Source organism: Wyeomyia smithii, chromosome 3, assembly GCF_029784165.1.
Source record: "Wyeomyia smithii strain HCP4-BCI-WySm-NY-G18 chromosome 3, ASM2978416v1, whole genome shotgun sequence".
Taxonomy (NCBI): domain Eukaryota; kingdom Metazoa; phylum Arthropoda; class Insecta; order Diptera; family Culicidae; genus Wyeomyia; species Wyeomyia smithii.
The window spans coordinates 248183714-248209709 of record NC_073696.1 but is presented as its reverse complement, the minus strand read 5'-3'; the positions used below and the strand labels follow the sequence as shown (position 1 = coordinate 248209709).

Here is a 25996-nt window from a genome sequence, read left to right as displayed (position 1 = left end):
TGAGACACCCGGAAAATAGTAATAGGTGAATTTTGAAGAAAATTATCCAAGGAATTAAGAAAAAATATTATTTTTGACCAGAAGTGTTGCCAGATAGATTATTTTTGTATTTTAAAACTAAATTTGCATTTTTCGGCAATTGCAGCTAATTTCAGAGGCGACGCGTGACCAAGTGGGCTACCTGTTCAATCAACATTTGCAACACTGAAACAACAGTATCGTGATAACAGTTTAGAAAACTTTTATCTTTCTACATTTATCTATATGGCAAAGAAATTTTACGGTCTATTATGACCGCGAGTTTTCCGATACTTTTCTCGTAGAATAATGATATCTGCATCATTTCATAGAGGAAATCTTTAACCACATTTATCGCATCATGATTCTCAATGATCGGTTTTAGTCGTAAATAACTCTTGATCCGTCGAAGAACTAGAAAAGTTCGCTCGACGGATGGAGTTGTGATATGCAATGTCAGTATCATTCAGGTTTCGTCCAACGATAATTAAAATTATGTTTATGATCTTTTTGCCTCTAAACTTTTCGCATGAGTACACCCAACGCAAACGGGGAATATTTTATTACTTTTGGACAATTTTTTGTTACTTTTTGTGTCTTATGACTGCGCATTATACTCAAAAAGTAACAAACAAAAAGTAATAAAAATTATGACGGCCACACGCTTGTATGTGTTTCTGCAGGAGAACATACAGCCAAGCACCGCAATGCATGTGTTGGCAAGACTTCACTCGCTGCATTTGTATTGATGCAACGATCTGGTTCATTTTTGTCTCCCTTCATCCACACATAATCAGAATCTCAACCGTCAACCTCAAATGTCCAATTAGAAACACTTTCGTTTCGTCCCCCAGTGTTTATTTGAAATGGAAATATGTAATACTGTCTGACCAGAGTTGCCGAAGTTGCGAATATTGTTATGGATGGGCACGAGTTTTGTATATTCAAACAGGCCAAATGAGTTGCCATGAACCAATGATTATGTGCTGTAAATAGCTTGCAAGAAAGCGAATGTTTTTATTTTTCGCTAACGCAGTTTACAGATCGTGATGTCATTTTAAGGCGCATTTCAAGTCTTTGAAATCATCAACGTTTGCATACTAATACACGCCCACCGGATGAATTGGAGATTGAAAAAACTTGTAACATGTGCAACTTATGCGACGGTGTGTGATTTTTTTTGACTTGAGGTGAAAAGGGAGCATTTTTCGACAGAAAAAACGTTGCATGTGGTTGAAACGACCATTATTAGATAGTCGTTCTACCATAACACGTGCTAAATATATGACAGTATATGTTGTTACTTAACTGGGGAAGAATTTTACTGCTTTTTAAGTAATGGATTTGTTACCTAAAAGGTAATTTTGCGCTATTGCTTTTAAAGTAATAAGGAAAAGTTTTGCGTGTAAAAAACCTATCTTTATTTATCAAATCTTAGTTCAATGCTAAAGCGTTTCCTTAGACGATGTTAAAATTTTAAGCTAAAAAGAAAGCAGCGCGTAAGAAGACAAACGTATACTATGCGGAATATGCGAGGTTCAAGTTTTCGAATGAACAAAATGGGTGTAGAGGTTTGAATGAAACTATACATCGACGGAAGAATTTCATCACATTGACAGAAATAATGAATGAATTTGCTCGTTTTTCATTTGCACTACGAAAGCTCTGAAGATGGATCAGCGAACTCTCGCGGCCACGTGGTCTCTCTCAAATTTCAATGACGTCGAGAGAAGAAACAGAAAGGCATAACGAAACAGATTTACCAGACACTGAAGAGAGGTGGTGTGTAATAAATGTTTTCTCTCGCTGACATCGGTTTTGTTCAGCAGAAAGTTTGAACCAAAAATGTCATTTTTACGCGAGGCGTCGCATTAGTAGTGGTGAGCATAAATGACTGCGTCTACCCTTCCGCTCTTGAAGGTGCAGAGAAGTGTTGAACGGCGGTTAGTTCAGGTGAAAGATCTGAACAAACGGTAGTCATTATTGCGTGTGACCGTGTGGGTTGCGTTGCGTGTGAGTTGTATGGCGTAGTCTGAAGGGTAGCCCATCAGGTTACATTCTTTATGGTGCATAAATTTCCACTATGTAGGAAATAAAATAAGGATGTTCGGGATAACATTAAACTTACAAATAAATTACCTTCGATGATTTTTCATCCACTCTACAAATATGAAAAAATCACTTTTTGTCTGAGATTGTCTACCTGTCCTATGAACAGGTTGAACAGGTGGACGAGACGCCTCTGGCTAATTTTATTTCAAATTTGATGGTTTCATCGTATTTCTTGGAAAATTTTGCGTAAGAAACACTTATCACCCCGTGGTAATATGAGCCAATATCGAGATATAGCATTTCTACGAAAATAGATTTGAATTTCGTAATGAATTTTTCGTAAAAATGTTATATCTCAAGATTGGCTCATATTATCACGGAGTGGTAAGTGCTTCTTACGTAAAATTTTCTGAGAAACACGATGAAACCATCAAATTTAAAATAAAATTAGCTGCATTGGCCGAAAAATGTAAATTTAATTTTAAAATACAAAAATAATCTGTCTGGCAACACTTCCGAAAAAAACAATATTTTTTCTGGATTCCTTGATTTATTTTCCTCAAAATTCACCTATCACTATATTTCGGGTGTCTTACGTCTATAAATTATAAAATAAAATAATTACGAAATTTACAACTTTTTTTGTAAAATCGACTCATATTACCTCGGGATGATAGTTGTTTTTAATGTAAAATTCTCCAAGGAACACGATGAAATTATCAAAGTTAAAATTAAAATGGCTGCATTTGCCGAAAAATGTAAATTTAGTTTTCAAATACAAAAATAATTTATCTGGCAACACTTTCGGTTAAAACTTATATTTTTTCTGGATTCCTTTGTTTATTTTCTTCAAAAATCATCTATCAGTATTTTTCGGACAGCATACGTCTATGAATTGTAAGAAAAAGAAAAAAGAGATTTTTGACAAAAATTGCGCGACTTTGCAATAAAGAGGGGGGTCCTGGAGAGCGGGGGGTATTCCAATCGACACCAAAATTGGAATTTTTCCAAAGTGAAAGTAGATGAATAATTCCCCCAACTTTGAACAAAATCTGTGATGGTCCTGTCCAAGTGGCATGTACACTTCGTATGGAATCACCCAAATCTAAAAACGGAAGAAGTGGAAAATGTGTCCAATTTCAAATGCTAATAAATCGGTTAGTTTTTGTTGGATTTCCTTCGTTCTGGCAGCAACCGATTGGAAAATCTTCTATGCATCCTCCCCGAAGTAAAAAAATGCAATTCGATTATTCGAACTATTGTACTATTGAAAATCCTACCTCTGATTGGTCGTTTAATGCTTATTTTCCCACGCACGGTCGACAGAATTATAGACCTAATAAAGCGAGAATGTACTATTTGGCCTATATAAAAGTTTATTTCAGCCTATAGTAGTCATATTAGTCTGAACAGTGACCAGCTGGTGCAGCGGCACTTCCTCTAGTAAAAAGCTGCCTTTGTGCGGTAGCGGACACCATAAGTAGTGAACACATCAGCCGGTATTTCCTCCAATGAAAAGTTGCCTAATTTCGACAACACACTAAGGCCGATGTTATACAGAAGGCGATGCGTCTCTTTTCAGGTGAGGAATAACACCAACAATCAATAAAGACGCGCATCGAGACACATCCCGAACTGTTTTATCAGCTTCCATTCGCTTTCTGCATAAAATCGGCCTAATGTTCTGGAATACTGGCGTACAAAATATATGCAAATTCCTCATAACTTGTACCAAAAAATTAATGCGATTGGTTGATTTTTCTAACACGGACGCTATACAGTGGCAAGTAAACTTCCATCTTAACTTTGGCCAAAATTTTCGCATCTGTATAAAACATCTTCGCTCTGTGGAGTTTTCGTCAGTTCCGCGTATTTTTGCTGGCAGATGTTTGTGCAACATTCATAACAAGTTTCGTTCCGGTTTCTTTATACTGAAAAGTTATTTTCCTACGACAGACATCATGGATATAGACTAAATGATTGCAAGTATGTTTTCATCGGATAGCTATGCTAATTGGTATCGCATTCGAGCCAAACTTTTGGCGAAAACACTAGTGATGCAGTGAAGAACCATCATATCTGTTTAGAAGGCAACGGACCATCAGTTTTATTTATCTACCATTCGTAGTGCCCACGACAAACCTGTACTAAAGCACATACTCTCATAGTTTTATTATGCACTTTACAATTTCGGCTTAATATCTGGTTACAATAAAATGCACTTCGCATATATTTTCCAATAATTGGCATGAATCATTAGATTTTATTAATTTAACCGGTATATCACTCAGCGTTTTGGGTAACAAATAAAGATCTGTTTCACCCGAGGATATCCTCACACAACTGGAGTATCACTTCATTCTTGCGTCACTGACAATTGTACAGTGAACGAAACTACACAAAAATACGTGAAAAGGATGTAAAGCGTCTAAAAACGGTGTTCACATTTAAGGATTTTGTAAAGAAAATAAAATACTAAGGAAGCTTTGATTGTGTTTTCTTAAAAAAAATTCGATGAATGAGATTCGGAAGTAAAACCAAACTTGCACGTCATTCCACAGACTGTTTAACCTCTCCCCAATTGTTTAACACTGATTATAATGTCTTCCGAGTTGATCGGGGTCTACATAACAGCTCTCGGCAACGTGGTGGTGGAGTACTGATAGCCGTTTCAAAGAACGTCAATGTTGCTCCTGTAAACCTCTCCAGCGGACATACTGTGGAAAACTTGTGGGTGAAAATCACTATCAACGATAAGACTATTTTCCTCGGTGTTATCTATATCCCGCCAGACAAAAGTAAAGATTGCGACTATGTGTGACTGCATTTGGCTACTGTTGATGAAATAATGAGCCGCTCTGAACGTGCCGATATAATCCTCTTTGGTGACTTCAACCAACCTCACGTTGAATGGAGTGCAGCTTCAGGCGGTTTCCTATTCGCTGATCCACTTTTGTCGTACTTGACACCAGCTTGTCGCACATTACTCGATGGTTTGTCGTTTTGCAGTTTGCGACAACGTAACGGAGTTCGCAACTTCAGGAACCGAATTCTTGACCTTATTTACACTTCTGATTCTGTTACTACTATCAGCACTGCTGAAGAGGCTCTCGAATCCGTTGTTCGCCCAGATCCTGATCATCCGGCTCTTTCGCTAATCGTTAAGTTTCCTCCTGCAGTTGCTCATTACGACGACGATGTCGGTTTGGAATTGGATTTTCGGAAAACTGATTTATAGATTGCTCTCCCAGATTGATTGGTCGGACATATACTCAAGTGTGAATGTTGATGAAGCTGTTAGTGCCTTCACAGCCAAATTGCATAGCTGCTTTTCTAAGGTGGTGCCTCCGTTCAGACCTTAAAAAAAACACCTTGGTCCAATGCGCGATTGAGAAATCTGAAGCGACACCGTTCGAAAATGCTCAAACTATACTGTCAACAGAAAAACCAATTTTCAAAACATCAATTTGAGGAAGCAAGCCGTGTATACCGATGCTACAATCGACTGCTCTACAGGCGACATGTAAATCGAACAGAAAACAATTTACGCAGGAATCCGAAACAGTTCTGGTCATTTGTAAACACGAAGCAGAAGGATTATGGTCTACCTACATGTATGAAGCTGGGAGATTTGACCGCTTCTATAACTGATGAAAAGTGCGAACTTTTCGCATCACATTTCAGAGATGTTTTCAACTCTGCTACAACACGCCTTGATCCTGATACTAGTAATGCCCCTTCTAATTTTCCTGTAGATGCTGTTGACTTCGATGTTTTCACTATCAATGCTGATATGGTTGTAACGGCTTTAGCGAAGTTAAAGTCTGCATCCATTGCTGGGCCAGACGGCATTCCATCATGCGTGCTGAAAAAGTGGCTGGTGTTCTAGTTGAACCTCTGCGAGCAATTTTCAATCTTTCCTTGCAAAGTCGAACGTTCCCTACAATCTGGAAAAGCTCATGTGTGACGCCAGTATACAAAAAAGGAGACAAAACGGATATTACCAATTATCGTGGGATAACGTCACTGTCTGCTGGATCGAAATGCTTTGAGGTCATTCTTAACAAAGCGATTCTTGAAGCATGTAAATGCTATATCACGCCATCTCAACATGGATTCTTCCCCAAGCGTTCTGTTGAATCAAACCTATGTGAGTTTGCCTCCTTCGGCATAAACAATATGGACAGTGGTGCGCAAATTGACACGATATATACGGACATTAAAGCTGCTTTTGACACGGCAGACCATGAAATATTGGATGCCAAATTTCGACGTCTCGGCTTCTCGGGTAGACTATGTGACTGGTTGAAATCCTACTTGACAAACCGAAAGCTATACGTAAAGATAGGATCGGCTGAATCGGCAATGTTCAGTCCGTAGTGTGGTGTTCCTCAAGGTAGTAATCTGGGACCAGTTTTATTCGCTCTTTTTTTCAACGATGTCTCTCTGGCTCTACCGAGCGGATGTGTGCTGATCTATGCGTATGATTTGAAAATTTACCTCGCCGTTCGCAAGTTGGACGACTGTTACTATCTACAAGACATGCTCAACAGCTTTACCAAATGGTGCCAACTAAACCATCTTGTGATTAGCATAACGAAATGCTGTGTAATATCATATCGGCGAGTAAAAAATCCTGTTCTGCTCAATTACTCCATCGACGGAATTATTTTGAATCGAGTCGAGCAAATCAAGGACTTAGGTGTTCTGTTGGATTATCAACTTACCTTCAAAATGCACTATCCCTCAAAAGTAGAGAAAGCCAACCGCCAACTCGGCTTCATTTCCAAAGTTGCTGCTGACTTCACCGATCCACTATGCATACGTGCATTGTACTGCTCTTTGGTTCGGTCCATTCTTGAATTTATTTCTATTGTATAGTCACCCTATGAGGAGGTGTGGATTGCCAGAATTGAGTCAGTGCAGCATAAGTTTGTCCGATACGCGTTACGAAATCTTCCCTGGAGGCGCCCTCACGACTTGCCTTCCTATGAAGATCGATGTGCATTAATTGGCATCAAAACATTAGCCAATCGTCGGAATGCCAACCAAGCAGTTTTTGGAGCTAAAATTTTACAATCTGAGATCGACAATCCCGTGTTGCTTAGTCAACTTCAAATCTACGCACCTCAACGCATTCTAAGGTCCAGGCAATGGCTACGACAACCATCTAGGAACACTGTATATGGCGACAACGACCCTATGATTAGTATAAGCCGACGATTCCAAGATGTTTACCATTTGTTTGATTTCAACGTGTCAACAAAAACCTTCCATCGGCGTATTCGAGGCAGAATGTGATATTTTATGTGTTTTACATTAGATCATTAAGACCATGTGTAGTCAGATGATTTTATACAAATAAACAACAAAGATTAGATAAACAACAAAGATTATGCTACCGCTCCCATGTAAATTTAGCGAGTTAGCAGTAAACATTTTGAACAGTTTCGTCAACTACATTTTCCACCAAATGAAAAGTTCAACCCCCAAGATTTTGCGCAATACCGTTTTGGTTTAAATTTGCCTGCAGTTGTGCACCGTATGCCGTCAGGTAAACCCACGTAATCAATGCACGTCAGCAGTAGCTCCCAGATCCGTGAAACAGCGGCTCTTTGCATGGACACATATGAAAATTGGCGGCTGCTGCTCGCGGCATCCTTTGAAGTTTTCGATGCTGATCAAAGGATTGAAGCCGTCGGTAGTGGTGATGATTCATTGTAAAAACAACAACAAACAGTAATAGTAAAAGGTTGATTTAAGTGAAATTGTATCGACTTTAACTTCTAACTTTGAGCTCAGATTTTTTCCCTATTTAGTTATGCATCGATGCAGTAGCAAAGCAGTCTAAATGGCGAACATGCTTGAACAAGGTAGGTAAATATTGAATCTGTTCACTGTCCCAGAGACAGAAAGAATCACCGTTTATGATAGGTAGATATGTATATATTGCTCTATTGTACTGATAGGCTTTTTCCCAGCTGTGTAGCGAATTTGCCTTCGCGTTATTCCCTTGGCTTCAGTTGCACTTGTCGGTGCACACCAACGGCGAAGGTCACCATGACAGAAAGCGTCAAATGCAGTCGGAGGTTTCACACCCAAAATTGCTTTTAAAAAAATCGGAATCGAAATCCACCCCCAGAGAGGGCGAGAGAAGAGTTGATAAATTACGGATGCAATGAATTCAAGTGCATCGTCAGTAAGTTCAGTTTTTCTCCCTTGGCAGACAGCAGCGCTTATTATACCATACAGCGAAGGTGAAGATTATGCCGCGTCAGGCAGGGATTCTGATCCCGTATGTTCTGCTCTCATCACATTGAATCATCTCGTTATAGGAGCAGCAAAACCATCGTCGTTTGAAACAGACATTATGACGGCGGTGACAAGCTAACAGAAATCGGTCAATAGCAAACGGTTGGTGCCAAGTTTTGTCGTAGTGGTGGGATGGGTTTTTGTATCAATTTACAACAAAGAAATCTCACAATCTGCAGAATATTTCAGAATGGTTTCTGTCATATTTTAGGTTCAATTATTTTTCAATCCTTGCAACTGCACATATAACATTTGATGATTGAAAACATAAATTAAAACTTCTGCAAGAAGGTAAGACTTTACCTGAGCAAAGTGCACTACAAGCTTTGAAACTTATATTTACTTTACTTGTGCGTACATCCCGGAAAAATCAATGTTCACAGTTTGTTCCACATATCAAATATCATAAATTTTTACCTCGTTTGCTTTCAACCGTTCCCACTGTGCGGAACATTTCGGCACGTCAAATCTGTCAAGCAGCAGGCAAGCAAGCGCGTTCATTTGTAGTCCCCATTCATTACTTCTGCACACGGTAGTGGCGAACAAACTGCTGATGATAGCTGCTTTGGTAGTGGTGATGGTAGTGTTCGAGAGCTGAATGAACGTACGTGAGCGATGTGTGCGTGCATAGCCAAGAGCGATTGCAAAATTGATTTCCTTCGAAAACGAAATTTATAGAGTGCAGGAAAATTAGTGAAATAAAACAATAATTACTCATTTCCGATGAACCATGGGTTGTAATCATGCGTTTTCATTTTTATGCAGTTTTCAGTCCCCAATCTGTTGCGTGGATAAAGAAATGGCCAAGCAGCAGGAGTAGCACACGGATGAATTTTGACTTGCCTCTCCGTGAATCACGGTCACTCTCATCTCCCACGATAATGAGGAGACGCCATTTTGAAACTGTGGGAAACGTCGTATATTTATATGTACGTACGCTGCTAGTTTGCTATATACATATAGACACAGCAGCATTAGTGGTTATGTGTGCATTAGAAGATTGTGGCACAAGGAACTAGTGTCTCGCGCAAAGTTCCCAGAACTTAGGAAGATCAAAGTTTCCTGGATAGATTCTAGCGATTCTTGTTAGCAAACGATCAAAAGTTTTCGAAAGGGCTGTATTTGCTAAGGAAATTACAGTACCAGGTAGTTAGTTGTCGTGTACAATATGACAAATATATCTAATATGTATCTGAAAAAATTCATAAACTTATATAAAAAAATTCTCTTTGGGACATCATTTCCTATTAGAAAAAATGATCTTGGAATCGCACAATAGAAAACCGTTAAATATTTAGACGTTGGACAAAATTAAAAAAAGACCCAATAGAGGCTAGTTTTCCCAATAAAGCTAGTTTTTCACATATTTCACAAATCATTTTTCGTTCCAATTTGCATGTAGTTGCTCTACATTGATTCGGGTCAATTACTTTGCAATCAACAAGTGTTGGCATAAACGTTTTGTCTAGAATTTAAGTAAAACCAAATTCGGTAACTTGATCTTGAAAATAATATCATTTTATAGTAAATAAGAGTGATGAAAAGGTCTTGTGCAAAGGTTCTAGGTCTTTGCTACTGTTTCTAATTTTGATGTTATTTTTAATTTAAAAAAAATATGAGATAACCCGCATAATCAATAATCATAGCAACATGCTTCACAGCCTATTCGGGGTATAGTCCGAACTGTCTGGGTCATCGTTAAACCATGTGGATTATCGTCCATTTATGGTTACCAGGGTGGCGAAAAAGTTTTCAAAATAAAATTCCCTGATTTTTCCTGAAATTTAACATCAATTTCCCTGATATTTTTCAGCATTCGGCACAAAAAAGTACAACGTAGATCAATACAAATCTGAAATCCCAGTGAATAAAGTATTCAATCGGATTTGAAACCCAACAGTAGATGTCCCGAACTGACCTTTTTCGCTCAAAAAATCAGTTTTTGCGCTAAAGAGCCGCTTAAAAAAATCGCGTCTCGGCTTAAAAAAAATTTCCTGAATGTTTTCCAGTTTTCCCTGATATTTCCTGATTTCCCTGGTCGAAAAATGAATTCCCTGACATTCCCTGAATTTCCAAGTTTTCGACACCCTTACCTTTTCATTTGGAACTCAGATATTAAATTATGCCCACGCCAGAAGAAAATAGGTAAAACGAGTGCTGTTTCTATTCAATTTTTTTTGACAGGACTCTACAAAATCGTGTAAACGGGATTGTGTTTCAGTTTTCCGATATTCCCTGATTTCGTTGATCGAAATTGAATTACATGACATTTACCGATTTCCCAGGTTTGTGTCACCCTAATTCACATTCGCAGGTATAACCAGCTCCGATATTTTTTTTCTAAAATATTATAAAACATAATTTTCAAAAATAATTTTTTTTAAATAAAGAAAAAAATCACCGATTAGTTTCCAAGTGGAAGCTAGCATAGCAAACCAGTACACTTGACTACCTGCTTCATCCACTTGTTTGCATGATTTGTTTTTTTTTTTTGGTTTTCGTCATCCATCAGAACATGACACTGTGCATTATTTAGAGAGTACAAGTTGGTAAGTATCTACTTACTAATAATTTTCATGCCTCCCATGACGGGATAGTTTTGCTGCTTGTTACCCTCCGCAAACGAGGTAGTCCTGGGCCGACCGCTCATTTCTTTGTCCTAGAAGTACGGATTGGCTGGCTGCTCCTGATCGCGCTGGTGTCGGGATTTCGTTCGTTTCCTGCGATCCACAACTGTAAGTCACTCTTGGTAGCGTACACTTTCCAATAACAAGCTGATTCTTCGATTTTTTATTTATTGGTTCACCTCATGTATGATTTTATCAATTCCTCCAAATCCCTTGCTCTGGATTCGTTTTCACTGCCTGTCAAGGGAAGGAATGTTACGCACTGCTCAACTCATTTGCCCGTGCCACAATCACTATTTTCTGCGGGCCCAACGACGGCAAGATCGGGACGAAGCTGCACAATTCACATGTGTTGATAATTCAACCTATTTTTTCTCTAATCGGCATATGATTTTCACCAATTTCCAATCTCTATTTTGGCCTCGAAATTATCATTCATAGCTCACATTGATTGCACACTATCACTGTCATTGAATAAAATCACTCACGGGACATCGATTCGTGAATGTTTGGGTGAACACTCGTTCATTGAAACTATACGTACATTGGTACACTTTGGGGGATCGCTGCGATTCCTATACACACACAGTTAACAGGTACACATACACACCATGAACGAGAAGAAACAGGCAACATGAAAAAATGAGAATATATAGAAATGAAAACTTTTCTTTCTTCGCCGTTTCGCTGTCGAATTATTGGAAAATTTCCTTCCGGACCCAAAAACCGCGGGGAAAGTCGTCCCCGTACAGCACTAACTGGACATCGTCACTCGGGGGAGGGAAACGAAGTTTTCTACACTGAAATTATCGCACCCGCGCACGTATTAGGGCCTTGTCTCACCCAACCATGGTCTCAAACTCTGCTGCTTTGGAAGGCGAAACTGGCTGCTTACTTTGCACTACACACTTCTGATTCTGGTGGTTCAGCTGCAGCTGAAAAAGGGTTGTCAGTGGAGGAAAACTCGACGATGTTCGCCTGCTGACGGGAGACGATATTGGTTCAGTTTGTTCGCAGTGTGCGCCGTTGTGCTCGTGAGAACGACATGACAGTTATACCGAGCAGTGCTGGCAGCATGACCAAAAAAATATGTAACTATCGATTTTCTATCAGATAGGTTTGTTTATCGTTTTGAGTTAAAAAAAAACGTGGTTTTATAGGGAACAGTTCCATCGAACGGTATATATATTACATACAAATAATTTTGTACAATTCCAAAATGTTCTTCACTAAATGTTTAACTAAAAATGACATCAGTCTCCACTTTTGACAATTTTCACATTAACTTTTTTTATAGCGTTGACAAAACCTCCAAATTTCAGTGAAACTGTGTGAATCTACTTTGGAAGTAATTTTGCACTTAATTTAATGTTCTTTAATTTTTTTTTACTCAAAAACTATACGATTTTTTTATAAACAGATGAATTGTGGGTAATTCTTCCCATCTTCATGAAAAATATTGTCTTCCTTTTCAACATTTTTACACTGCAAAAATTAAGTTTTAAAACACAAAATTTCAATAAAATATATTCTATTCAAATGGTGCAAGCAATATCATAAAAGTCCATACATAGTAAAAGGAGTCCTTTAAAGACAATCTTTACAAAAACTTACTGATGGCTTGAAGTTTTTTTATAAAACCGCAGGATTGATGTCATTTTTTGTCGTATAATGCATTTGTATTCGCAGGGAGGCAAGAAAATATTTGATTTTTATAAAAAGCTTGACCGTTCTCAAAACAATGCAGTTTTTGGTATTTCAAGTAGCTTTAATTGCCAATTTCAAAAAACTCCCGAATGACCTGAGAATTTCAGTGGCTGCTGCCACCTCTACTGATAAGCTTGTATAAAATCTTTCAACATCCGACAATGTTATGCCATACTAAATCTATCAGGATTGATGAGATACATTTGCCAGCACTGCTCCCTACGTTAACACCCTACGTTTTTTGTTCTTCTCTTCTAGGATTCTGCTAAGAATCTGCGTAATTCATCAGATTAGCTTATATATGATTTGAGGAACGCAAATGATACTGTTTTTAACGCACGAATAAAGGCTTAGTAATCGAGCTCTGCAGAAGTGCTCTCAGAGATTTAAATTCCAATAATTCGCAACTAGCATGTAGCCATCATAAAATTCAAAACCAGTTCGATATACAGTCGCATTTTATAACTAAACGTCAAATCAGATATTTCCAAAAATGAAAGGAAATTTTCATTGGTAAGTCCCGAAAAATCACACCCAACTCTTGGGTCCTTTTTTCTTCCTTAAGCCAGCTCTCCGAGTGACAGCTGGGAAAAGTCGTACATCGCACTAATAGGGATTGCTGTCATATGCGAAAATGGAAACGTCACTTGGTGCTGCAGCTCTACTTATCCGAAATGATCTATAGGCAGGACATTTATTTCCTGTGGGCATAGGTTGTTCTCCGAACCAGCCAGGACAATCCCATCCTAAGGCTCGCTTTTTTTGCCACAATTCTTTAAGGGTCGGCCAATCAATTTTCTTCTAGGTCGGGCTTCGACAGACCTTCATTGAACCACTTTTCACTGACCCGCCGCAATCAACACTCGACCCGAAGCTAACGCGTTTGATTTTCCTGACAAACTGAGTAAATTCCCTCGCATATCATCACCGAAACCGTGCAGCATGATTTAGTTAGAACAAGAAAAATGACATACACTACACAACCGCGCCGATCTCGACCAACTTTTTCCTCGTCGTCAAGTTGCTTGCTTGCCTGAAGCACTACTTTTGCCTGGCCTCTTCACTTCCAACCAACCAACCAATCAAACCAGCAGCAATACCGCAGCTCGAACCTGCTGGATGAACGCCTATTTGATTGCCGTGCAGTGTGGAGAGAGAGAGAGAGAGCGAACTTCGAAAAAGTTTTCGTGATTCGAAAAGCATGGTTCATTTACACGCACACACTTCTGTGGTGATTAGCGAACCTATACATTAGGTTCGCCAGTGGTGATGAAGGCTCGAGCGAGACGAGCACGCGGTCGTTGCTGATGGTGTGAGGAAGAATGCGAATAATTTCATTTACAGAAGCTTTAGATTAGAGACTGGTAAAGTCACATCATAATAACTCACCGTTCGCAAATAAGGATTAAGTGATATTTCTCGTATTTAACTGAACTGAATTGAGATGATACTAAAACACAGCGACGATTGTTCTATTGCACTCGTTTACAACGTAAATTTTGGCTTCTATTCTACATGTCAATCAATTGGATTGTTAAGCTACTCACGGATTTCTGATTTTTACGAATCAGGTAAAAGAGTGCAATTTTCTGAGCAAAACGTGACTTTTTTTAAATTTTATATCATTGTCCTTCGATTTTTAATTGAAAAATAAAAACCTCTCCAAATCGCTACAATGACAGTTGGTATATGAGCAAACTGTCATAATAGCGATCTCGAGCACATGCCGAGCAGTTTTAATTTGTGATTTAAAAATTGAATGATAACGAAAGAAATTTTTTCAAATTCACGTTTTGCTTGGAAAATTCAGCTCTTTCAGATGACATAAAAAACTGATATAGCTAAACAACCCAATTGCAACACAATCGGAATTCAGATGACTTCACATTGCTTCTGATCGGAATAGTGAATAGAGATATTTAGCAAAATTTGTTCGTTTATCTCATTTTTTACACGAAGAAGTAAAAAAAAATCTGATAAGAATTTTGAACTATTTTTCAAATTCACATTGTTTTCAATGTTGATAATAAACATAAACAACTTTTAAAACTTTTTCAGAAGAGCATTTTAACCAATGATCAATAATGAGCTTCAATTGAACCTGATTCATTTCAACTCTTTTAAATTATAAATTTTTATTTCAATGGCATAAAATTCCCGAATATATTTGATATTTTAACACTTCGTTGCAAAACTTAAAAAGCCGTTTTAATGTGAGTTTCCTGGAAGTGAGAAAAAAAGCAGAGCATGTCAAATAGATATATAATTTAGAGTGAGCAAACCCCGTTTTGGCGTGACATTTACTATAATGTTAACTATAATCAGCTGAGCTGCAGTGAGCAAGCATATCAGGATTTCGAGGTTCTTGATGAAAAAGGTATCACTTTCTTGCCTTTCTTGTGAAGGTACAACAATTCAGTACAAGGTATTTATAAACGTTACAAAAAACAAAAATGTTTTAACACATTTCCTCTTCGCTTTTTTCTCCTTACAATAGGATCTAACACTAAGTAGAAAAACGAGCTTGATCTTTTCAGATGTGCAGGTCGAGCCGGTCCAAAGTGCTGGTCGCATTTCACACATTCGAGTATCAAATGCAACTCTCTAAGAGCGCATCGAGTTTCATAGCACCATTCAGCATTCATGATGTGAACAACTGATATTTCTTCATGCACAATAAAAACTTTTAACTTTATATTCATAAGACGCTTATTACTTGAAGTATTTGAAAAAAATTGAACTATTCGGTTTTTTTTTTCAAATAATCTGATCTCTTATAACGTCTCGACTGCTATGAGCTTGAAGTATACACTGTGCCCATATAAAAAAGAACTGTGCTTGCATTATGCATAATTGTTAGGAGCCGTAAAGCAGTGAAGGGGATATCAAGGTATTAGCTTATTTCATAGTAGATAGAAAACTCAAATGACAATGAAAATAGCAATGAATTTCCTATCACATTAAATTCCATAAGAACGATTTTTTAGGTTTCAAAGTTCTAAAACATCAAAATTCGATCTTGGCTTGTTTCATAAGACGATCTAATGGAATTAATACTGGTTTCTTGTGGCAAAAAAACATAAGGCATTTCAATGAATTTTGCTAGTGCAACACAACGGTGATTGCTCGTGGATTTTGGCGGAGCAATCTCTTACCTTAAGGCCGAGGACATACCGGTGCGGCCTGCTTCGCGAATCCGGCCCGCTCCGGCGCAGGTCAATGTACAGCCCTAAGTAGAGTTGTACATTAACCCACGGCAAAGCGAGCCACCCTCTCAGCGTAGGCCGCGCCAGTATGTTTACGGCCTAACAGTGAGTGTCTTGTCCACTCTGTAGTGTAACGTCTCTATAAATTTCATAACAGCGAATGTGACACACATGCGCAAACCGTTGGGTAGTAGTATGTGTATACACCAAATAACGTGCGTCCAGAGAGCGATGAAGCATGTCACTAGTGAACACATTTAGAAAAACGCGAAAAACTATTTCTAGATGAGCCGGGTGAATTCGAATAGCTTTTGCATATGTCAGCTGTCATCGCGGCTGCTTGCTTGATAATAAATTGCTCTTCTTTATTTGTTTTGTTTGTTAGATTGCCTCCGACGAGGGGTCAAATGAGTTTTGCATTCGATAATTAACAAGAAAGCTCTATTCGACACATAGCTGGCGCTGGTGTGAAGAGTGTGAAATTTTTGTTTGAACCTGTTTGCCCCAGAGTCTATGTTTATATATAGGGTCGCGCAAAGGGAAAATCTATCGTTCCGGCCACACAGCTTTTGTACCGTATGTTGCCAAGAACTATGTATAGTTTTCCTAGTTCTAAAGTTCAAATCCAGAAGTCGCACAGTCGTTTTTAGTTTTGCGTTAAATCGCTTTAGTGGCGATTTAACGCGAAACTAAAAACAACCGTGCTACTTCTGGATTTTAACTTTAAAACTAGGAAATGATGATCGATTCAATTTTTAGCCAAGGCTAATATACACAGGAGACTGTTTTTCATACGATATGTGCGTAAAATGGATGTTCTTGACGTCAATAACAAGGCAACTGGTTAGAAACTTTCAGCAGCATCTAGTAGACTGATCACTGCTGAGAAAATACATATGAAATTGTAAATATATAAGATCTGGTTTCGTTTGTAATTTGAGGTTATGTTTTTACAGGAGTTGGTAGGTACATAGCGTTTTGGAATCGCATTTTCTTAGTTTAAATCTACCGTTGCAAATTATCATCATCATTTTCACTGCAGCGCCAGCTGTCAGTCGAACAGTCATTTTAATCTCCTATATATGCAGTCTGGCAAAGTGGATTCGGGAACCAATTTAAGCTATTATTAGAGGAACCAGTCGTATAGAATCTCCATAGACCATTTTACGAACTGACAGGTGTCACGGATCCTGCTGATGATGATGTTGCTTTTACGTGCGTTATGTCAGCGGTTCCGAGCTTTCTGTCAAAATTTCATTCATGAATTGAGTTCAGAAACGTCTCGTAAAATGGTCTATTGACTGGTACCCGTTGTAAAATATACAGAGACTTTAGTTTGCCCCTGAAGGATGCCAACTGGCTTCTTACTCTTCTTCATTTCACACCTCGATCATCCCTGTTGTATTTTTCGCAAGTGATGCCATTCACACGGAAAAAACTTGAATGTTCAAGCAATTCCTCATGCAGGCGATGGATTTGCCGTCTCAAGGTCTCAAGGAGAAGCTGCGCCGGCTTAGTCTTAAATATTCTTCAAAACGAACGTGTAATCCATCGATGATTATGGTTCGCATTGACCTATTGTGTTCCAGCAGGTATATTTCAAATTCAATTTAGAACGAATTTAAAAGTGAAAATGAGCTCATACTACAAAATTTTCTTCCGACCTAGCTTCCGACATTGAGCAACGGTATGTCGTTCGCGTGCTTCTCGCAAAACCGTGTCCACTCCTTTTTTTTCTCTGTTTGGACTCATCACTGCGACCAGAGACATTTGATCTATTGTGATATTGCCCAGGTGTTTTCTGTATTCCGCACTTCATATTTTTGGCCAGTATATATCCGTTCTTGTGTGTGAGATTTTACACTTCCATTTTAAGCTTACTGCTCTACAATACCGAGCCTCTTTCTATCCTACCAATATCGTCAAATTATAATTCCCTGGAGTGAGACTTCACCTAACGTTCCTCTTTGGCCAGGTTTATTCTAAGAGGGACCTATTATGTCCTATTATTAAGAGGAAGGAGTCTTATCGAAACCTCGTTTCCCGTGCCAATATCGTCAAATACAATTCCCTGGAGATGGTAAATATTCCTATGATCAGTTTTATTATAAGAAGTACTTATTTTGTCAAAAGGAAGTAGTCCTATCAAAACCTCGTTCCTCCAGCCAATATCGTGCCATAATCACAATTCCCTGAAGAGAACTATTATACGTTACTCAGACCAGTTTTATTATAAGGAGGACTTATTTTTGTTAGGATGAAAGTCAGCAGGGATACTACAGAGTTCAGCTTGATGGAATGGTATGTAGTGGGGAGCCTGAGAATAAATGTTAAAAAAATAATGTTATAAAAATAATAATAAAATAACTTTGACCTTGGACAACTAAATGGCCTGGTTCTACTAAGATTCGAAATCACGACCACCGGCTTATCAAAGTGGACTCTGTAACCTTGCGGCTACGAAGCTCCCTGTATCCACTCCTTGTGCACTTGTGAATTTTATGGAAATCAATAAGAGTGGTGATCCAAATGGGATCTCTTACTACGCCCGTATTTGTACGCTTTGCACTTTGATTTGAGTGTTCACATGAATATTCTAAATAATAACACACAGGTGAAATCGTGAATGAACCATAAATCGGAACAACAAAACCATGTTGTTCAGCAACACTGCCAGAATCAAAACAGTAAGCCTGATGATAAATTATAACGCACCCGGAGTTTTCAATCTCAATCAATCAGCGAGTGGTTCCCAAAGTGGATGCAAATCTATACCCAGTTGTCTCCCGTTAGGTTTGCCCCCATCTGTAAATGACAGTTCTGGAAGGTATTTTATTCACGTCGATGCATTAGTATTGGTGAGCGTTATGAAAATTTTCCAATTTTGTATGAGATTTAACATGATAATGCATTTTAAACTAAACTTATAAAACATACTTTCCTGAAAAGTTATAGAAAAACACAAACATGCTGGGGTTTAGGTAAAATATGCTGTTTTTCATCATTTTGTCGGCAACCTTTTTGCACTTTGGGGCCATCCACATACCACGTGGACAGCTGGGAAGGGGGGGGGGGTTGGCTAAGTCCACGGTCCATACATTTTTTTTAGAATTTATATGGGCAGTTGTCCACGGAAAGGGAAGGGGGGAGGGTCAAAATCGTTAAAAATCTGTCCACGTGGTATGTGGATGGCCCCTTTTCGTTTTTTATTGTACTTTAATAGCGCTTCTAAATAGAGCCGCTCATGTTTCATACAGTAACAAAAGTCATGAGCTATGACAATGACTAAGATTATGCTCCAACTATTAGAAATATAGCATTTTCATATATTTTAGTTTTTTTTTGTTATAAAGTTATGTTTATTTAAACTTGTTATTTACAAATACAGTTCAAGTGTACACTTTAGGTCGTTTGCGTCTATCCCATTATTACCATTTACAATATATTCTATGTAATTCGTGATAAGCTTCAAAATTTTGGTTCTCACTGTTCTAGGTATTCTCGTCATTGTTGGTTTTTCTATGTCCTTATAGGTTGCTCTTCTCCGACCAGGTAGGCACCTTGCGATCAGCTGTTGTAGTGTTCTCCATGCGTTGGTCACACGCGGACATTCCGCTAGCTTGTGTTTTAAAGTTCGATCGGTATGTTGCAATGAAGACACTGTTCACCATCTGCGCGGTGTATGGTATACATAAATCGTCGGTGTTCTGTTTTTCCGTTAACAAACAAGAACAGTGTAGACTTTTCTTGGGACGATAGGTTCCGATTCCGCAAGATGTTGGACCAAACTCGGCGCCAATCAGTTGCTGGGTCCTCGCGTTCCACTTTCGGTTTCTCGATAATGCTTATAAAGTGACGGTATATGTTGTCAGCGGACATGTTTTGTAGAATTTGCGATGGTAATTGAGCGACATGCTGCCGTATTTATTTAAGGCACGGGCAGTTCGCTGGCAACCGTGGAGGCGGAATGCCTTCGAGAAAAGCTGGATCAAACGGCATGTTGTCAATGTCGCGGATGTGTCGGTTAACCAGCAACGCTTTACATTTCCAAGCTGGCAGATGTAGTTTGAGCCCTCCTTCATTGCGGTCGCGTGCTAGTTGTGCCATTGGAACCCGCGCGGGAATACCTCGCCAGAGGAAAATTCCCATCGTCGAGGCTATTTTTGCCGTATGCATATTCGTCGGTGGTAAAATCGATGCTATATACCAGATCTTCGTCGTTGCGAAGGTGTCCAGAAATGCCACCTTTTGCAACAAAGTTAGCGACCTTGTAGTGTGTAGAAATAACTTTCTACTGAATTTCGAGTGTGTCCCAGTTTAGTTTAATCATCGTCCGTATTCCATTAGCATAAATCACCCCCAGGATCTTAATCGTCTCTTCTGTCTGTAGCCATTGTAAAATAATTAATTCCCCAGTAGTATCGCCAATGTTAATGGATGTAGTTTTTTCCATGTTTAATCTCGCTCCTGAGACGACGGAAAAACGACCAAAAAGTTCATAGGCACATTCTATTTTCTCGACAGACGAAGCAATCATGCTGATATCGTCCGCGTAAGCCGTGATGAGGTTACCCTCACAGACTCGCTCCAGCTGGTTTAATAGCGGCAGAAGGTAAATTGCAAATTGCAGTGAACTCAACGGGTTCCCCTGTGCGACTGATCGTTGTATTGCAATCGGGGCCGAAACGTAACCGTTGATAAGCAGCCGAGCAGACGAAAGTTCTGCAAAACGAGCGAGTAGCGTCACTATTCTCGGATTGAAACCGAGGGCGCACAAGTTCCCGTAGAGGAATCTTCGGTTGACCCGATCGAACGCGTGGTCTAGGTCAAATGATATTAGCTTGCCTCTCTGTTTCCGTGCTATCATTTGAGCAATACGATCTTTGATCGAGAGCGTGGCTTCGTAGATGTTATGCTCCGAGTTGGAGCATTTTTGCACTTTGCCCAGAATTTTGTGCGTCTGTATGATTCCCATCAGCCTTTCTCTGAGTATACGGCATAACAATTTGTAGTCGAAATTAAGCAGCGAGATCGGTCTGTACGAACGTACGGTATTTCCACTTCTCTTCTTTTCGCCAATACTATGACTGCGTCTACAAACTCGGCTGGGAAGTTTGACTCAAGCGCTTCGTTGATGATCAGATTCAGTTTCCTGTGGATGACATTGAAGGTGCTCATGTAGAACTCTCTCGACAAACCATCGTTGCCCGGGGATTTCCTCGGTGCGCTCGTTTTAATGACCGAAAAAATTTCCGATGTAGTAATCTCTCTCATGCATGCATTGTTGCCGTCGTCATCCTCTGGTATAACTCTTCTGCAGACAAAATCGTCGTCCGGTTCCGTTCCCGTGCCTTCTGCTGCATAGAGCTGTGAGTTGTATTGCAGCAGTTGTTGCTCGATATCCTGGGCTTGATCAATAGTTTCACCTCTCTCGTTTTGCAGTCGTGTGATAAGTGTTCGCTTCTTTCTCCGTTCGCCCAATTGAAATGTGGAGAGTGGCTCACCGGCTACGTATGTTTCGTTGCTACGCACGAACATTAGTTCGACATATTGTCGCAATTTTTCACACTGAATCTCAAATAATATCAATTTCTTGTGTGTATCAACTGGAGATTCACTCTCCAACCAAAAAAAATCAAATATAAAACAATATAGAATAAGAAATTCCCAAAAATGTTCCGAATTCCATACAAAACACGAAAATTTTCATAACGTAATTTGTTTGTGTGCGTGGATAGACAAAAATGTAGTATACCTTCTAGAACTGTCATTTATACTTGGGTGCGAGCCTACTAGCTGACATGACATCTCTATCCTAATTGCATTGCTCTTGTTGTCTTGTTTTTGCTTTGACCTGTTTTTGTTTTCTTCTCTTTTCAATTACCAAAGCAAATGTCAAACCATATCGTCTTACAGTAGTGTGAACACCCGAACTGATATCCAATATCATCTGGCGATATCGAGTGATATGCGGCGTAGTCTGAACAAGGCATAATACTGCTGGCCTGTGGAAAATATAACTCTGGTTCATGTGTTATGACAGGGATGCCAAATGTGAACACAAGTCTTAATTTCGAAGACATTATAGCTAGTGTGAAGAAGTAGAAGCCTAATAGTCGGTAGATTAACTGCACCCGATTTAATGTGTTAAGTGGGATTTTTGCTGCTTTCAAAGGGGATCGTGATTACAGATTTCGTATGTGTGGAGACATTTTTTATTGAGAATGAAGACATTTGGTGTCATGATTTCTTGACGCAGGGTTTGTCTTAAAATCACTTACAGTTGTTTAAATTCGGAATCGACTTTCTAGTAGTTCTGCTGTTTAAAACAAAAAGAAGTCAGTGGGGTATGTATTTCTTTTGACATTTCTTATCAGAAGAAAAAAAAAATTATACATACCCCTAAAACACCGTGTTGTCTATGCAACGAAAGGAAACACTTTCCAAATTTGTAACCTTCTATATTTCCGACGGAAGATTAAAAATTTCCTATAATTAATATTTTTCAATTAATTCTAATATTTTAACGTTTTAGTATACACTTACGTTTGTAGGTTTCCTGCTTTTAAATCGGGTTCTAACGGCTAGTAATTGGAAACGTTACTGCACACGCGGAATCTCATGAATCTATTTTAGGTTGAGCATTGTTAGGTATAAGGTTCAACAATAGTATTGGGTAATAGCAAAAACATCATATCAAGAAGACTGGGAACTCTGCCTGAGACTGAGCGACAGTTTTGGCAGCGCAGTCTTACGAGTAAAAGTGGAACTGAGGCATGCAAGTGTGTGTGCTGGCGATGCGAATGCAAGCCGATCGCACAGGTTGGACCACCACATAGCCCACTCTGTCTTCGCAGCGATGCAAATTTCCACCTCAAATAGATGGAGTGCGCTGTTTGATTTGACGCTTGTCATTTGTATGGGATCGATCCAGAGATGCCAGTCTTCTTGATATGATGTTTTTCGTAATATGCTTCAGCCTAGGGGCTAGACACCTTTATTTTTATGAAAAATATTTCGATAATATTACACGATATTGGTTGATATATTTTGATAATTATCGTTTATCTGTCAATTGACAACCTCAAACGATAATGTAACGCTTGATGTAACGGCAATGAGCTATTATATAGATAGAGGGGTGCCCGAAAATGGAACGGTAAATACTTTTCAATATTGAATATTGGAATATTTCGCAATATATCAATAGTGTCTTACCCCTAGGCTTCATCCGTCGATTTCGTTCTCACAGTTTCAACTATTCGCACATTCGTACTACAGTAACTACCCGTACTAATTATAATAAGCCGAACTTTTAGAGCCGTACATTTTAAGAGCCGTACTATTTTAACTGTTAATTTTAATCTAATTTTTAAGCTTCTGACCACTATGTCCTTTCACTGCGATGAAATTTTGAGGAATGATGACTCATTGTGTGTATGTAGCTTGTCAGTTCGCCCTTGCAGAGATGCTTGACTCCGTCAGAACAATGTAGGTGAGGGCTGGGAGGGAGAAACGGATACGAAACTGTGTGAGTGTCAAAATGAACCAGAATGAGCTGTCATTGACTGTCAATTTGAACCAAGGGAAAAAAGGCATTACTTTGTTATGAGTATTGTTATAACTGAAAGGTAAAAAATATACCTCGCAAACGATTTTTGTATTTATTGTCGTTTTACAAAATATTTTGGTTTATTTTCACGTCAAATAATAAGTTTCACAAGCTTACAGCAATAATCATGTTAGCGTACTTCGATTATTAGTCTTGCGCTTTTCTGGATTTACTGGAAATTTACTTTTCTGGAAGACTTTGGTTACAATTTCGAACACATTTCATCACGGTCGAATATTGATTCTCGTTTCGCAAAATAGTGAGATGCAGGATTGTAAAATTTTTGCAACTGCACGAAACCCCGAAAAATCTGCCTCACAGGTTATGCTCTCGCACACATTTTTAGAAAATCTGCGTGCGCAAATATATATGAACTCAAAATTCCGAAGAAACTTTTATACACCGGCAAATTGAAAAAACATAGACTCGAAAAAGTTGTGTTTTGCAGACAAAATTGCAAATTCTGTATTCCTGATGTTACTTAAAACTTCGTTTGAGTCATGCATGCGTTACAGCAAGAAGATAGTTACACGCTATCATAAAACGACGCATGTGCGTGTTCTCTGTTTTGAGTGTAGTATTCGTTTTTCCCTCCCAGGGTGAGGGTAGTTCAGCAGCCAATGTGTTTAAAGTAGGTGCGGTGTCACTCAGAGTGTGTACAACACACCGTATTGCTCAATAAGTGTTTTCGATTCCAGGTCGCAACGCTCACTGCGATCGAATTTTTTTCATTGGTTGAATCGCAGTATAGAGTAGAACTGAGTGTATGTTAAGTAAATAAAAAATACAAAAAAACAGAAATTTGTACCGTGTCAAATAGATGTTGTGTGAACAAAAAACAGAAATAAAAATAAAGGAGTAAATCACGTATTACGTAATAGATTAGCTCATACTGATTTCTAACTTCGACCAGATCCCTAATGGTACATAGGGTGTTGGAATTGCATTTTCTTAGTGTAAAGCTGCCGTCTAGTGAAAAAAAAAATATATTTAAAGTTTTCCGCCACGTGAACTCGTGATAACTCACTGAATATAGAATCTTGATATGTAAAATGCTGCCTGAAAATCATCATCATCATTTTTACTGCAGCGCCAGCTGTCAGTCGGACAGTGATTTTAATCGCCTATTGAATTGGCAACACGCTAAGGCGATTTCCTTTGGCCAACTATACGATTTAAGCAATATTGTTGCTTCACCAGCCAACAGTGTTGATAAACAATTTTAGAAAATGTTTGCGGTTGTACAGTTCATCGAGAACAATAAGTTTCAAGTGTTAGCGGTACCGGTGTCGTGGATAAAAAGTGGAAACTTGATGTGGCCGAAAATTACCAATGAGAAAATAGAGGCATTGCGTGCAGCGGGAGATGAATTTCATGGTGCCACCAAACGTATTCCGGTCGTTATTTCTAGAAAAGTTCGAAATTTTCTAGCGGCGGAAAAAATTGCAGAGGAGCTGACCAAAAAGAAGAAAAAACTCAAGCCACCTAAAAAACCAGTTTCGACTAAAAACAAGGAGAACAACGAATCTATAAAATATGAAGAGTTGAAAAAGGATTTACAGCAATTTATTCAAGATACGGTGCAAACCGTGGTAGAAAAATGCTTTGATGATCGTTTCTCTAAACTGGCTGCTCTACTGCAAATGAACGTCAAATCTTCTAACAAGACTACTCTGGAAGTAGCTGACGAACCGGTTGAAAACCACCTGCGCATTGATGATGATAATCAATTGCACGATTGGAATGTAAGGTTGGGAAACGAAGATCTTTGCGAAAAATATGTAATTAATTGCATATTTTCCATCACTTGTTATTACTAATTAACTTTTTATTTAGGTCGTATATTTCTCACGGATTATTCCACCCAATGCATACATCGGAAATGGGGATAGTGCTTGCTATACGATCGTCGATTGCCTTTTCACGAGGGACTTTTGGACTCGTTTTACCTGGACCGGCATCAGTCGGGGTAAAAAATCAAAACAAGGCTTCCGGGAATTCGGTAATATTTTGCAGCTGCTGGTGAGATTAGTATGCATAGGTGATCCAACATACAATGCACAGAAATTGGAGAGTTTCTGTAAAAACCGTCTGTTTAGATACAGTAAATCTCGCAGTATGAGCAAGCAATTACGCAAGTCTGCTTGCCGTTTAACGCGGAAAAAGAAAATGCCGGGGAAGCTTCCTAAACTTGAAGCTGTTTACCAGATCAAACGTGAAAATTCTGTAGATTTAAAGGATCAAACCGACAGTGATGAAGAACACGAGTACGCATCTCAGGATGATCCGGAAGCTGCTAATGTTGATATCGGAACCTGAGGATGATGATGTGATAAGTTGAATTAATTTTGCTCAGTGTTTTTCATAGTTAGCAGTTCTCCTTCAATGCTATTCATAATTAGAAGTCCGTATAAGCTCTTTGTTTTGTTTAAAAAAAAAAATGTCTGAATTTTGTAACTTAA

General features: G+C 38.8%; 1 protein-coding gene across 1 annotated transcript; it reads left to right on the top strand.

Annotated features, from left to right (window-relative positions):
- The first annotated feature begins 24679 nt into the window (after positions 1 to 24679).
- LOC129730038 (uncharacterized) lies at positions 24680 to 25996 on the top strand. Its single transcript, XM_055689015.1, has 2 exons — positions 24680 to 25315; positions 25371 to 25996. Exons 1-2 carry the CDS (start codon positions 24764 to 24766, stop codon positions 25851 to 25853), a joined length of 1035 nt encoding a protein of 344 aa, XP_055544990.1. The 5' UTR covers positions 24680 to 24763; the 3' UTR covers positions 25854 to 25996.

Bases quoted from the DNA above. Each gene is read 5' to 3' on its own strand.
- LOC129730038 (XM_055689015.1), top strand. From the start codon at position 24,764: ATGTTTGCGGTTGTACAGTTCATCGAGAACAATAAGTTTCAAGTGTTA. The intron at 25,316-25,370 runs GTAATTAATTGC...CTTTTTATTTAG, and splicing joins AAGATCTTTGCGAAAAATAT to GTCGTATATTTCTCACGGAT.